At 45.8% G+C, this 16,651-nt stretch overlaps 1 protein-coding gene across 1 annotated transcript in view; it reads left to right on the top strand.

The window, feature by feature from the left end:
* Nucleotides 1-16,651, top strand: part of myo7ba (myosin VIIBa) — a gene marked incomplete at its 5' end in the record, with an annotated part of 103,962 nt that overhangs the window by 38,883 nt on the left and 48,428 nt on the right. The window contains 3 exons of the mRNA XM_084308396.1: nt 1,020-1,114; nt 7,261-7,345; nt 7,790-8,008. Coding sequence (XP_084164522.1) covers nt 1,020-1,114; nt 7,261-7,345; nt 7,790-8,008 — 399 coding nt within the window. The remainder of the gene's footprint in view (nt 1-1,019; nt 1,115-7,260; nt 7,346-7,789; nt 8,009-16,651) is intronic.

The following is a 16,651-nucleotide window of genomic DNA, read 5'->3' on the forward strand; positions in this document are numbered from 1 at the left end:
CCAAAACTCGCCGACAATGGTGCCATGTAATCTGCGTGAGCCGGATAAGGAGCCGTTGTTGCTCAACGCCCATGCGCAGTAGAGACCAGCACGGTTATTTCCAGTGTTTACAGCAGAGCTGTCCCAAGTAGCTGCGGCTACCATGTGTTGTCAAGTTATTGTTATAAGGAGCCCAGTCCAAGCTACAACAGTCTGCATTCCCTTAACAATTGTTTGTATTGAGCCGTATTGTATTGTACCCATTCTGCAATCTGTTAAATAAAGTTTAAATCCATTCATTCTGCTAGCATTAACGTTACCAAGCTGCTAGCCACAATGCTATACTGTTATAATGGCATATCCCAATCACGTTAGCACGTAAGCTAACAAAATCGGCGATGATCTTTTTGTGAGACTAAACTCCGCTCTTGGTGGTCAATTGTGTTGATGTTAGTTTTGTTTCATCAACAAATGAGAGGCAGAACACAGTGAATTTATCCGTTTTGTTTATTGCACTTTTATTGCACTTTCTTTGCTTTGCACTTTCTTTGCTGAAAAATAAATGCTACGTTGGTTAAATGGCTCACGCGAGGCATTTAAAGATGGTGGATTGTTGATTTTTAGCAGGAAGTGTATTGGCACATTCAACTTTTCTGATTGGTTGAAAATTGCCTTCATGTTTGAACTACATCGCCACCTACTGCCATGGCATTGTACTACATGTATATACATCACTGTGCTCAGGAGGCAAAAACAATGTCTAACTTGCCTGCCATTACGGTGCGTTCTGAAAAGCGAAACTGACCCTGAAAACAAAATGAAAACTGGCGATAGTGTAACCGCAGCCATAGTACTTTGTATAATATGTTTTCACTATTAAACCTACATTAATCATGAAGATCCGTCTACGACATAATTGACAAGTTCAGTTCCACCACAACTTGCACACGCTTTTTGTTACTGGTCAAAATATGTTTTTGTCTCGTCCAAACGTATAAGATGCTTACTACTGTTACTGTATATCTCTGTCTGTTTGTCAGGACTTCCACGACACCATGCTGGAACTGGAGCGAATGAAGGAGCTTAACGTGAGAGCGCTGTTGATCCAGAGAGTCCTGCGTGGCTACAAGTTCAGGTAGGGCTGGTGTGTCAGGACCAGAAGTGGCAGACACAATGTGCAGACATTTCTATGTCATTGTATGTTTAATGTCAGAAATCTATCATAATCAATAAGAAATCTATTACAATCTTCTTATTTTTTTTTATAGATTCTAATGACAGAAATCTATTAAAGGTCCTGTGTCTTATAAATGGCCTTTTCCAGTGTTTAGTATTGTTTCCTAGCAATGGGGGTTTGTATCAATGGGGTCTGTGACTCTGTGTCTCTAATTCTCATTTTGGCGGATTGCTCCAATTCAGTTGAGACAATATCCTCCCCCAGTGAACTAAGCTATTCTGATTTGACTCGCTATCCTACGTAGCAAGGAGCTGATCTGCAGTAACGCCCCCTCTATGGTTGTAGCGCAACCATTCGCTCAACAACAGAGCGAGTGGAAATACAGACACTTCCTCAAGCGGGTGCCGACAGAGAGAGGCAGAGAACGAGCGAGCGAGAGAGAGAGGGACAGGAGATTCTCGCGGGGAAACACACACACACACACTCACACACAACCTCCTGACCGAGCACGCGGGGATGGAGCTTCTCCACTCGCATATCACTGTCAAAATATCTTTGACTCCCACGTGCGCGCCCGTATTCCGATCCGTGCAATAATATTCACAGGGGTATATATTGTCATTTGAAACAAGTTACCAATGCATTGTCCCGTGGGATTATGCCCCACGCGGTGAAATTAATTAGTATATGTTATGTCGTAGTAAGAAGAAGTAATGGACACTTTAGTACCAGCATCTGTATTTATTCACGTTCATGCCTAGAGCTAACTTGCTCAGTCCTTCACTCCAACTGGTGTGTCACGCCGGGGCACATCACCCCGGTGTAACCCATGCTCTAGGTTAGAGCTCCGCCTACAGGCCTAATGGAGACACCACATATCCTTCTCAATAAGACAATACTTACATGGCTGGTTATAACAGTAACTTAGAATCCTTTAAGGCTAAACAGTAAAGAACATTTCAAAGTGTGTAGACTACTCTTACCTTTCTTAAGTTATAACTAAGATAGAGTCCATTAAAGCTAAACAGTAAAAAGAACCTTTACTCTACTGTTCTTATTCCTGCCTATGAAAAACAGAATAAACATTTGTATACATATTTCAATTCTATGCATTACTAGCATTCAACTCTGCCACAATTATAATTAACCAGAACTGTTAACTCTTTCACCTTTCAGCATTACTAATATCAATATTACATAACACTTTTCTCAGTGGCTCATCACAAAGTCCTGAGTCCACACAGGTGCTCGTCTCGACCTGGCCTGTCTTACAGGTTCTGTGTGTGTGTCAGAAGGTGGCACTGTTGTAATGTCACCGTCCAAAGGCGACCCCTCGCCGTCCCCCTCTCCTCTCCAAAGAGAGACCGGTGCCAGATGGGACGCATTCCAACAGCGTCCATCAGCCAGCATGTAGGTGTGCGGCCCTTTCTGTCCCACCACCTTGAGTGGCTTGGAGAACTTGCACTGAGTCTTAGGAAGAATGCCAGGTTTCTTAACCCGAACGTATGAGCCACAGGGGAATGACACACTCTTCGCACCTCGCCTTTGAACCGTGTATGCCTTGCTTCTGTCCTGTTGCACTGCCACTCTGGCGGCTATGTCCTCCGACGAGTGTGGTGTGGCTTGTGGAATCTGAAATCCAGCCACATGGAGTTTGGTGCGCATAGGCTTACCATGCAACAGTTCTGCTGGTGAGTGCTGTGTCGCAGAGTGAGGAGTAGACCGGTAGGCCTGTAAGAAGTCTGTTGTAAACTCCTTCCATTGCTTTCCTTCCAGCGAGGCCGTCTGCAAACTGTCTTTCAAACTGCGGTTAAAGCGTTCTATTTCCCCATTTGCCCGAGGATAATACACAGATGACTTCCTGTGCACTATGCCCCTGTCTTGGAGAAATGCCTCAAACTCCCGAGACACAAACTGAGAGCCGTTGTCAGAGACGAGCTCTTTCGGATTGCCCTCTCTGCTGAAAACTGTAGATAGGAATATTGTCACAGTCCGTGATGTAACCTGTGGCACAAAAGCTATCTCAGGCCACTTACTGTAGTAGTCTATCAGTGTGAGTGCAAAGCGACAGTCCAGGGGCGCTCTATCAAAGGGCCCCACCACGTCAATTGCCAGTTTCTCCCAAGCCCCAGTAGGATAGGGCACAGGCTGCAGTGGAGAGGTGCGTGTGACTGCCGACTTGTCATGTGACTGGCATGTGTTGCATGCTTTGATAGCCGACTCAACCTGGGCATCCATGCCAGGCCACCAGTATACTTCTCTGAGTCTCTGTTTTGTCCTCACGATTCCCTGGTGAGTGTCGTGAGCCAGGGAGATCAGTTTGGGCTGTAGACTCTCTGGGACGAGCAGTCTATATGGGCCTCGCACGACACAGTCCTCGTGTAGAGAGAGTTCGTTCTGTAGTTTGAAGAACCTCCGTAGGTCCGGGTCTAGATCCTTTTCGGATTTAGGCCATCTGGAGGTGAGTATCTCACGTAGTTTCAGTTGCACCGGGCAGGCAGTGCATGCCGCTTTGAACTCCGCCGCCGTGATAGCTGAGAAATCAGAGACCAAGGCTACCACTTCCGCGTCCTCCTCCTGGCTAGGTTCTGAGCCGGGCAGTGGGAGACGGGACAGGCAGTCCGCAGTAACGTTTTCTCTGCCGGGCTTGTACTGAATGTCATAGCAGAATGACATTAGCCTAGCGGACCACCTGGCCACGCGCATGCCCGCTCTACCTTGACCTTTTGAAGAGAGCAGTGTGGTCAGGGGACTGTGGTCTGTCCGTAGTGTGAAGTGTCTTCCCCACAGGTATGTCCTCCACCTTTCCGTTGCCCACACACAGCCCAGCGCCTCTTTTTCCACAGTAGAATATTTCCTCTCTGCCTGGGACAGCGTGCGGGAGGCGAACGCCACAGTCCTTTCTGAGGCGTCCAGATGCATCTGGGTGAGGACGGCGGCCAGACCATAGTCCGATGCGTCTGTAGTGACGACCGTGGGCAGCTCAGGGTCAAAGAGTGAGAGTGCAGGGCTATCAACTATGAGTCCTTTAACTGCCTCAAAACTCTGCTGAGCCTCAGGAGTCCAGTCGAATGTTGCTGACCCTTGAAGCAGCGCTCGCAGCGGCTCCACGACAACGGTGTAGTCTGGGATGAATTTTGCATACCACCCTGTGAGCCCCAGGAATGACCTCAGCCTGATGAGATCTGTAGGTGGGGGCAGCTCAGACACAGCAGCAGCGTGAGATGCATCAGGTTGTAGTCCTTTTGCTGACACTGTGTGCCCCAGGAAAGTCAGCTCCGTTTTCCTGACGTGACACTTGGAGTAGTTGAGCTTGAGCCCCTCGTCGTCTATGCGTCGCAGCACCGCCGTCAGGTTCCTGTCGTGCTCCTCCACTGATGTACCAGTGACAATGATGTCATCGAGATAGCACTGGACCCCCGACAGCCCTTTGAGGATTATTGACATCATCCGTTGGAAACAGCTGGGTGCCGATGCCAGTCCGTACGGCACTCTCTTAAAGCGAAACAGTCCATCATGAGTAATGAATGTCGTCAAGCTACGGCTGTCCTCGTGTAGTGTAACCTGGTGGTAAGCACTCTGGAGGTCTAATGTCGAAAACAGTGTCGCGCCCCTCAATTCTGTAAACAGTTCCTCCATGTGGGGTAGTGGAAACCCATATATGACTACTGCCTTATTTGGCTCCCTCAGGTCCACACAGAGGCGTAATTCTGCGTTTTTCTTTGTAGTAACGACTATGGGTGAGATCCATTCAGATGCCTCTACAGGCTCGATTATGTCCTGCTCTACCAGTCTCTTTATCTCCTGGGATACAGCTGCTCTAACTGAGAATGGCAATCTACGTAGTCGTTGTTGTACCGGTCTGACTTCTGGACGTATTTTCACCTTATGTGTGAATGCCTTTGCACACCCAAGTGTATTTTTCTCAACACTGGTCGCAACTGAATTTGTCTGGTTGTACTGAGCTGACGTGACCTTGCCGTCTAGTATCTGCATCTGTAACGCAGTAAACAGGTCCCTCCCTAACACTGGAGACCCATTCTGCACAATGTAAATTTCTGCGTCAGTGCAGCGGTCACCAAAAGCTACACTAGCCTTCAAGCATCCATGAACGGGGATTGCATTACCTCCGTAGCTGACTAGACTTAGCTTTGGTGTTGTAAGAGATGCATTAGGGAATAATTGCATGTAACTCGCTCTGGGCAAAATAGACACAGCTGAACCTGTATCTAGCATGAGCTCAATGTCCTGACCGTCTCGTTCATCTGTGCTAACCTGCACTGTACACACTATCTTTTCAACCGAACGTGCACCATCTACCATGCACAATACAGTCACTTCAGGTACAATCTCAGACTCGGTTACCTCACCCACTCTGTTAGAGCCCCGACACACTTTTGAAAAATGTCCCTTCTTTTTACACATGTTGCACAGTGCATCCCTAGTAGGGCATCCATCAAAGCTGGCGATGTGTTGAGGAGAGCCACATCTGTAACATGTCTTACCCTGCATAGATTGTGTAGGCAAGGGTTGCGGTGACGCATTGAAATTACCCCGCTGTGACTTGTACTGTCGCGAGCGTGAAAACTGGACCGCCTCCACCGTGCTCTCCGGCTGTCCCTGAAGCATGGCTTTTGCCTCCGACAACGCGGTTTCAATCTGAGCAGCGATCATTACAGCCTTGGTCAGTGTCAGTGGAACTTCCAGTAGTAATCGCTCCCTGATGCGTGCTGAGTTGGTCTTTTCGACCAGCTGGTCCCGGATCATTTCCTCTTCCATCCCCCCGAACTCACAAGTTGTAGCTAGCTCCTTCAGGGAGGCAACGTACTGGTCCGTGCTCTCGCCATTGCGTTGGCTACGTTGACGAAAACGGTAGCGCTCCGCCACTACATTAACTTTCCGTGTAAAGAACTTTCTAATAACTGATAAAGCTGTGGCGTACTTATCATCTGCCACCGTCATTGTATAGAAAAGTCTTTGTCCTTCCACTCCCAAACAATGGACGAGCAGGGCACGCTTGCGCGCGTCAGGTAGCTCCTTCTCGGACATGGCTAGTAGGTAATTTTCGAACGAGCGGATCCATGCCGTGAATGGAATGGCTGGCTCTCCGCCGTTTTGAAGAAAAGGTGCCGGTTGGCTTAGGTTCAACATCGACATCGTCGTCGCCAATATGTTATGTCGTAGTAAGAAGAAGTAATGGACACTTTAGTACCAGCATCTGTATTTATTCACGTTCATGCCTAGAGCTAACTTGCTCAGTCCTTCACTCCAACTGGTGTGTCACGCCGGGGCACATCACCCCGGTGTAACCCATGCTCTAGGTTAGAGCTCCGCCTACAGGCCTAATGGAGACACCACAGTATCCCCCTCAATCTCTCTATATCTTCTCTGTCTACCAGTGCAGACTGTGGGTGACTGTCACTCAAAGCGCTTATGGGCGGAGCCCAGCCCAAAACAGCTTGAAATCTTGAAGTGGAAAAATGCTGCTTTAGAATACTTGATTAGAAATACAAAACAATGATTTTTTTTGAATTATTCTTTTACAGATGTGTTCCATAGACTCACAGGAATTGTGTAGAGTTGCCCAAATAGTGAAAGGAATAGCAAGACATGTCCCCTTTAACATTTTCCGGGAGGTTTTACTATAAATTCTCTGCACATTTTATAATAATAATAATAATAATAAACTTCATTTGTATAGCACTTTTCATACAGAAGTTGCAGTTCAAAGTGCTTCACAACATTAAAAAATACAGGCATAAGCTAGCATAAAAAAGATAGAGAGGTAGCAAGGTAAGGTAAATCACAGTGTTTCACATTAGGATCTAGCATCCCAATAGGCCTCTCTGTTTCATTCAGTAATAGAAATTATAAAAATAGAATAGACAGAGTAAAAAAGTGCGGTTTGATTCAGTTATGTCTATTTTGTGTCTACAGTACATCACTGCTGTGAAGCACTTTGGGCTGCAATTCTTGTATGAAAGGTGCTATACAAATAACGATTATTGTTATTATTTGTAGTATTGTTATTATCACGGCTGCTTGTTCATAATGTGACACGTCGGGTTGAAGTGGACAACGTGTGTCATCTTGTCTCTTTACAGGAGAGCTTTCCTGAGGAAGAAGGCTGCGGCTCTGGTCATTCAGAAACACTGGCGGGGCCACCGGGGCAGAAAGCTCTACAGAGTGGTGGGTTTAATGCTGTGTCCTTCTCATATCTCAACAAGGATGCATTGAAATGACACAGGACGCACTGTCCTTGACTAAACACAGACGGGACACGTGTAGCAACAATATGTTGCATTGGGTTAAAGGGGCACTTCACCAAAAAAATCTACAGTTTTGCACACATTCATTTAGTTTGACAGTGATCTGTGTTGTGTTAATTATAGCAATCATTACATTGAGCTGTAATTAACACAACACAAGGAATCGATATCCCCGATGACATCACTAGTGCCATATTCAAACTCATTTACTCTCAATAACTGTCAAACTAAATTAATGTGTGCAACACAGTTTTTGGGATGTGTGTGAGATTTTAAGGACAACACCTCCTGTGTTATCTCAACTCGACGGTGAGAAACTGTGAGTGATGAACTTGGAATAATCATTGGATTGATTTTCCTTTAGGTCCAACTGGGCTTCGCTCGGCTGCAAGCAACGGTCCGCTCTCGCCAGCTCAAGCACGAGTACGAGAACCAGCGTGCGGCGATCGTGGCGCTGCAGGCCCTGTCCCGGGCCTTCCTTACCAGGAGGGAGTGGAAGCGCAAGAGGAGCGCCGTGGTTCTCCTGCAGGCATATACCAGAGGTGTGCTGGCCAGAAGGGCTGTCCAAAAGACAAAGAGAGATGTAAGTTCAACCTCACAGTAACTATTAGCTAGCCTCACAGTAACAGGTTAGCTAATCTAACAGTAACAGGGGGAGCATGTCTATGTTCCCCGGGTCCTATGTTCCCCGATTGATTGATTGAACATTTTTGACCACCAGCCCTGATTCCAAACTCTAACCTTAACCAACTTCGAACTGAGGGCCTAAGCTTAACCAGTTCGAAACAAGGCGGACATTAATAATGAATAAAATAATAAAAATTAATAAAATGTTCAATCAATTAATCAATCAATCGGGGAACATAGGACCCGGGGAACATAGGGATGATCCCGTAACAGGTTAGCTAGCCTCACGGTAACAGGTTAGCTAACCTCACAGTAACGCGTGTAGCTTATTCCCAGCGGAAGAGTGTGACCGCGGCAGCGCGAGAGAGCGGCAGTGCGGAAATAGGCTGCATCCTCCACGTCAAGAAAGACAGACAGGCATTCTCTGTGACAAACCCTAACCTTAACCAACTCCGAAATAATGCCTAACCTTAACCCTCCCTAACCTTAACTTAACCCTAACCTTAACCAACTCCGAAATAATGCCTAACCTTAACTTAACCCTAACCTTAACCAACTCCGAAAGAATGCCTAACCTTAACCCTCTCTAACCTTAACTTAACCCTAACCTTAACCAACTCCGAAATAATGCCTAACCTTAACTTAACCCTAACCTTAACCAACTCCGAAAGAATGCCTAAACTTAACCAGCGGAAGAATGCACGTTTATAGCGTAAAAAAAAAAAAAAAAAAAAAAAAATTAAGTGATTTGAACTTGTGACCAACCGCACCGCAGGCTCCACAGCACGGCGGCATACCAGTTGAGCTAAGCGTCAAATGAAAAACATCGGGGATTACGGCTACATAATGCCGCAATTATAAATTCATGCAAATGTCCGGGTTTCATTGTTTTTCAGTTTCAGTTTCAGTTTCACAGCCTTTTGCGAGCATCTGAAGGCTCGGGACTGCATTTTTCGCCGAACATATAAATTGCCGAATTAAAGCACTATTTGTTGCCGTTCGAAGGCCATGTCATTCGCCAAAATCCGTGCCTCGGTTCTCGAGTTACATGCCGATATGTCAGGCGTGCAACTTTTTAGCGGCGCGCCAGATTATCTCCCCCCGGATGCGTGTATGCCTTCTACGACGGAACTGTGTTTCCGCGTTCGAGTTTTGCGCTCTGATTGGCCAGGTCATGTGACATGTGCGCCAATCGTGGGACAGCAAGTTCTGCGCCTATTTCCGGGTCTAACAACCTGCAAACTACCTGGCGTTCTATTGCCATGCTCTAAGACAAACTCTAACCTTAACCAACTTCGAAAGAGTGCCTAAGCTTAACCGTCGGAATCAGGGCAGGCGTTCTATCGCCATGCTCTAAGACAAACTCTAACCTTAACCAACTTCGAACGAGCGCCTAAGCTTAACCAGTGTAGAAACTTGCGGTCCCACGATTGGGCGCACATGTCACATGACCAGAAATGACCTGGCCAATCACAGACACGGAAACGCAGTTCTGTTGTAGATGGCATTCAGGCACCCCGGACTCCCGAGGCTCCATCATCCGCCGATTGCGAAAATGATTGGTCAGCGTTGTAACTTGTAGCCAACAATGAGTGTATAGCTTTCCAGTGATATCCGACGTGGGGGTGTGCGAATCAGGGATCTAGGTGAAAATTGACAAGCGAAGACAGGATCAAGTGATAAAAATTCAGAATTAATTTACTTGGATGAGGAAATAGAGAGATGGAGACCTTTTTTCTTGGCACACAGTTTACCCGGATGTCTCTAGTCTATAAGACTCATTTCTGAATGGATTTTTATAACATTTGGATAAGACTTCAGGCTATGGATTTGCGGTGTTTTCCAGCTTATACAAAAAATATATATATATTATATTGGAATATTGCAACTACTACACAAAAATGTGAGTACACAAGTTCAAGCTCAACTCATGTTCAGCCCTATGTTACTCATTAGCACTAAAAGTGATTTTTCTTTATTGTGTACGAAACTTCAGAATGCTATCTTTCAAAAGAGACCAGGCTTATGCATGTGCTATAAGCATAAAGTATAAAGATAAGCTTTGCAAAAAAAGTATGCAGTCCTCAAGTTCAAGTAAAAAAATTGCCACTTTTCTGGGCGCATGTTATGTGGTTAAATTTGGGATATTGCAACCACTGCAGAAAAATGTGAGTACACAAGTTCACGTTCAACTCAAGTTCAGACCTATATGCTACTCTATTTCATTAGCACTAAAAGTGATTTTCCTTTTTTGCATTAGTAACTTCAGAATGTTATCTTTCAAAAGAGACTAGGCTTATGCATGTGCTATACGCATAACGTATAAAGATAAGCTTTGCAAAAAAAGTATGCAGTCCTCAAGTTCAAGTAAAAATAAAATTACCGCTTTTCTGGGTGCATGTTAAGAGGTTAAAACAATAAAGGCATCTTTGAGTAAACTTTGAGTAGAGATTCAAGAGGTTTATTCATCACATACAGTACAGTACATACACAAGACATAGTGAAATGAAGGTGGCCAACTGGCCATGCCCGCTTCGATTGTGCAAAGTATCATTAAGTATCTCGAGGCTGGGGCCAGCATGTCCTCTTTTTTGGAAATCAAAATATGGTCACCCTAGCTAGCCTCACAGTAACAGGTTAGCTAATCTCACAGTAACAGGTTAGCTAGCCTCACAGTAACAGGTTAGCTAGCCGCACAGTAACAGGTTAGATAACCTCACAGTAATAGGTTAGCTAGCCTCACAGTAACAGGTTAGCTAACCTCACAGTAACAGGTTAGCTAGCCTCACAGTAACAGGTTAACTAATCTCACAGTAACAGGTTAGCTAGCCTCACAGTAACAGGTTAGCTAACCTCACAGTGGGAGCATGTCTATGTTCCCCGGGCCCTATGTTCCCCGGGTCCTATGTTCCCCGGTAGCGATAGATAGTCAGACCACCAGCTCTGATTCCAAACTCTAACCTAACCAACTTCGAAAGAGGGCCTAAGTTTAACCAGTTCGAAACAAGGCGGACATTAATAATTAATAAAATAATAGAAAAATAATAGAAATAGAAAAATGTCAATCAATCAATCAATCAATCAATCGGGGAACATAGGACCCGGGGAACATAGGACCCGCGGAACATAGGGATGACCCCATCACAGTAACAGGTTAGCTAGCCTCTAGGTTAGCTAACCTCACAGTAACAGGTGCAAGGTGCAAGCATAGGGAGGGGGGGTTTGGACATTTACGGGGGCCAGTTTCGAATTGCAGCCTCCCGTAGGTGCTCTTTGAGAGCGGTTTTGAAGGTGGGTAGTGTAGTAATCCAAACTACTGTACTACGGAGTGACGTCATCACGTCACTGGCAGTAGCCTAGGTGGCTAGAGAGTTTGCCGGTTGGCAATTGCAGTATGTAATGTAACCTAGAACTACACCCATTAAACGCTCTGATAGAAAACCACCATCTCCTCATTATTGTGCACCACAAACATTACAGTGGCGACGAGGATATAACTGGACACATAGGCTATACGCTATGTGAAGGACTTGTCGAACTTTCTGGAAGAAAGAAGAAAAAACCACGAAGTTTGCCGGTCCGACGTGCGTGCTTAGCTAAACAAAGCTAACGCTAGCTAACGTTAACACAGTGCTGGATGCAAGAAGAAGAGATGAACTCCATCCTAATGGGAAGCCAAGCAGCTATTCTGCCGTTCGACACGGAGACAGACCCGAGTTCATTGGGAACGAGATGAGTAAGTGGATTCAGAGATATGACAATTTCCTAGTAGCAATGAACATTGTGAATGATGGCAGGAAAAGGGCTTTACTGTTGCATTTAGCTGGAGAATGAGTGCATGACATATATGACACTCTCGCCGGGATTGATGATGATTATAATGTCACAAAGACGAAGCTAAATGGATATTTCTCCCCAAAGAAAAACACGCAGTTCCTTGTTTATAAGTTCAGAAAAGCTATGCAGCAGGCTGGTGAAAATCTGGATACTTATCACACTTATGCTCGCCAAAGACTGTGAATTTGCCGACACAGACGGCGAGATCAAAGCACAGCTCATTCAAAGCTGCAGTTCCTCGAGAGTCGGCAGGAGGGCGATGAGAGAACCCAAAATGACATTAGAAGCTTTGTTGAAATTTGGGAGAACACTGGAGTTATCAGAACAGCAGGCTGTGGGCATTGAGCAAGGAACAACCGCTGCTGTCAACGCGCTGGAACACAGGCAAAGGCCTCAGTCAGCTGATTACAAGGGAAATAGGAACAACAGCAAAGAATGCATGAATTGTGGAGGAAGATATCCTCATAATGGAGATTGCCCAGCCAAAGGAAAAGAGTGCAACATGTGTGGAAAAATAAATCACTATGCCAAGGTATGTCGTATGAATATAAATAAATCAGCACAAAGTCAAGAGAATAAATCAGGTCGAAGTGAGGATAAAGACACCACATATGGAAGATGGAAACACACACGAAAAGTGAATCAAGTCACTACATCTTGCTGCGCACACAGTGCACACAGCGCACACGGAGATTCGTCCAGCAGTGAAGATGACCAATATGTGTTTGCTGTGAATGGCGAAGCCTGCACTAAACACCCTCGAATGCATGTCAGGCTCAATGACATTAAAGTGCAAGTACTGATTGACTCTGGAGCTTCGGTTAACATAATAAGTGAAACCGTGTTGAACACGCTCGAGCCAAAACCAGCGATGCGAGCAGCAAAGACTAAGATCTTCTCTTATGGGTCAGACAACGCTCTGCCCATCACCGGTGTTTTCGAGTGCAGTGTCCAGGCGAAGGACAGAAACACAGAGGGAACATTCTACGTGCTGAAAGGAAATGGACATTCGCTCCTGAGTTATGACACAGCTAGTAAGCTTGGGCTTATTAAAATAATTAACAGTGTCAACCTCGCCACCCGCAGCGTGGCAGATGAACTGATTGACAGCTACCCAGAGCTGTTCACTGGCATTGGAAAACTAAAGGATTTTCAGGTGAAGTTACACATAAACCCTGACATACAGCCAACGTGTCAACCACACAGGAGAGTGCCTTTTCACGTTCGACAGAAGGTTGAGGAAGAATAAAAAAGGCTGGAGGATGACGACATCATCGAATGGGTGACCGGACCAACGCCCTGGGTGTCGCCCATTGTGACCCCTCCGAAGCCTAAGGATCCTGATAAGGTCAGGATTTGTGTCGACATGCGGCAAGCAAACGTGGCCGTACAGAGAGAACGTCATCTCACACCTACAATGGACGACGTGATCCATGAGCTCAACGGTGTGAGATTCTTCTCAAAACTGGACCTCAACAAAGGATACCATCAGCTAGAGCTACATCCTGACAGTCGGTATATCACTACCTTCACCACACACCTGGGTCTGAGAAGATACAAGAGACTGAGTTTTGGTATATCATCTGCTGCTGAGGTTTTTCAGAACGCCATATGTCAATCCCTGCATGGCATCCCTGGTGTAAAAAATCTCAGCGATGACATCATAATATATGGTGCAACCCAGAAGGCCCATGACGACGCTCTGACAGCAGTGTTCACCAGACTGAAGGAATGTGGTCTCACACTCAACCGTGATAAGTGTGAGTACAACAAAGAACGACTAGAGTTCTTTGGTTTAATTTTTTCCGCAGACGGCATCTCAGCAGACCCCCGGAAAGTGACAGCGATACATCAGGCCGCTGACCCCAAGGACCCTGCGGAGATCAGGAGCCTCCTTGGAATGGCAAATTACTGTTCAAGATTTATACAGGATTTCTCTACCATCACTGCACCCCTCAGAGAGCTAACAAAGAAGGAAGTGCCCTGGCGCTGGGGTGAAGAACAGTCAAAAGCACTGCAAACTCTCAAGGAGAGTCTCACAAGCAACACCACCATGTCATACTTTGACCCGAAAAAGGACACTGAACTGGTCGTGGACGCCAGCCCGTTTGGTCTGGGTGCAATTCTCTCAAGGAAAAGAGGGAGAGAAATGCGTCATAGCGTATGCCAGCCGCGCGCTCACTGACGTTGAGAGGAGATACTCACAGACAGAACGAGAAGGTCTAGCGATTGTCTGGAGTTGTGAGCATTTCCATCTATATCTCTACGGACATCCATTTACCCTAGTGACTGATCACAAGCCGCTAGAAATGATTTGGAACAACCCAAGGTCCAAGCCACCTGCCCGGATAAAGATATGGGGACTCAGGCTCCAGCCCTATGACTTTCGAATCATCTACAAAAAGGGAGCGGACAATCCAGCAGACTACATGTCACGCCATCTGATCCCAATACAAACATCCATGAACAGAAGAGCCTCGAAAGTTGCAGAGGAATATGTTAACTTCATATCTCTGTTCGCCACACGACGCTGGAAGAGATAAAAACAGAGACATTAATGGACAACACGCTACAACAAGTCAGTGCCCACATTAAGAATGACATGTGGCACAGAGTGACAGATAAAACGCCAAATGCTCATGCACTACGGCAGTATAGACATGTCAGCACGGAACTCACACTCTCAGCGAGCGAGGACATTATACTCCGGGGAAGCAGGATCGTCATGCCCTTGTCCCTACAGCAGAGAGTCCTGGAACTTGCACATGAAAGCCATCAAGGCATTGCAAAGACCAAAGCCCTCCTCCGAGAGAAGGTGTGGTTTCCCAACATTGATCAACAGGCTGAAGCCCTCAGTCGGAACTGCCTAGCGTGTCAGGCTACAACGGAACCACTCAAGATGTCAGAGCTACCAGAAGCTCTGTGGCATTCTGTGAGTTTAAATTTATACGGTCCCCTCCCGTCTGGAGAATACCTGCTGGTGATCGTAGACGACTACACACGCTACCCTGTAGTGAACATCATCCGTTCTACATCCGCCAATGTGGTGATACCCAGCATGGACAGTGTCTTCTCCCTGTTTGGGATACCCAGAGTCGTCCGGACAGACAATGGACCTCCGTTTAACGGCTCACAGTTTTCCCAGTTTGCCAGTTACATGGGATTCCATCACAGGAAAATAACACCTTTGTGGCCGCAGGCTAACGCCACCGCTGAAAGATTTATGCGTACTCTTGGCAAGATCATCCGGATAGCCCCGATGCAAAGTCTGCCATGGAAGCAGCAGTTGAACATCTTCCTCAGTGAGTACAGATCTACACCCCACTGCACGACAGGAAGATCACCAGCAGAACTGATGTTCCAGAGACCAATGAACACCAAGATACCATCCGCCTGGTGTATCACCATTCCTAATGATAGCAAGGTGCGCAAGAGAGACACTGAGGCGAAGTCTAAAATGAAAGCTTGTTCTGACAACCGACGACATGCTACACAATCCAACATCGTGCCAGGTGACACTGTGCTCTGTCGTCAGCCGAGGCAGAACAAACTCACACCACCCTACAGAAAAGAACCACTCACAGTCACAAGTGTGAAAGGCTCCATGGTGACTGCTGGACGGCATGGCTATGCCACAACAGTCCCACAACGAGGAACAGTTCATTCTTCAAAAAGATCTATCCTGAGGCACAGCGACGTCCGCTGCCACATCTAGACCCAGACATGGATCCTGATCCGGACGACAATGAAGATGCTGAACCAGCACCGCCGCCGCCCAGATATCCAGTCAGGCAGCAGAGACAGCCTCCAGCTTACCTACTTGACTATGACTGAAGGACTGTGAATGAGTCATTTTTAAAGAGACTGTTCAACCTCACAAGTATCCTTCAGAAATGTTTCATGGTTAATTTATGCATGTTATGCTTGAGTACTGACGCACACCCGTTCTGTAGTGCAAAGATGTATAATGTATAATGTTATTTATACATGTTTATTTGACAGTTTGTCTTCTTAAAAAAAAAGGAGTAATGTAGTATTCCAAACTACTGTACTACGGAGTGACGTCATCACGTCACTGGCAGTAGCCTAGGTGGCTAGAGAGTTTGCAGTATGTAATGTAACCTAGAACTACACCCATTAAACGCTCTGATAGAAAACCACCATCTCCTCATTATTGTGCACCACAAACATTACAGGTAGGGATTCACATTTTTTTACGGCTGTGGGTAGGGCGTTCCATAATTATAATTCCATAATAATTGCGAAACGTGTTTAGTCCCTTGTTTGAGCCGAATCTGGGTTGAACATGATTTGTGGAACTCCCTCTGGTGTTATATATTGAAATTCTTTATTTGGAATTACCCCTTGAGATGAACCATCTAGTTTTCGAGGGGGTCCACAGCTTACAAAATACATAAATTACATATCTGTATTAAACATAACAAAACAAAAACCAAACACAAAACAAGATAAAATTAATAATAAACAGCTTCAAACAACATCAAACAAGAGGAACATAAGACAAACAAACAACAAAACAGAGCACATATTCAAGTGATTGCTTCAAAGATCTGTTATACTATTATTGGTGGAAACATAAACAAGTAATCTCAAGGTGAGAGGACAGCGCCGTTTTAAACAGTTTGGAGGATGTTATAGATTGAATATGAACTGGAAGATTATTCCAGTCAGATAGACCTTTGAACATGAATGATTTTTTGCCAACTGAGGTGGTTACATTTGTTGGAACTTTAAAAAATAG

The sequence above is a fragment of the Notolepis coatsorum genome (assembly GCF_963971535.1).
Source record: "Notolepis coatsorum genome assembly, chromosome: 2".
NCBI classification, from domain to species: Eukaryota; Metazoa; Chordata; class Actinopteri; order Aulopiformes; family Paralepididae; genus Notolepis; species Notolepis coatsorum.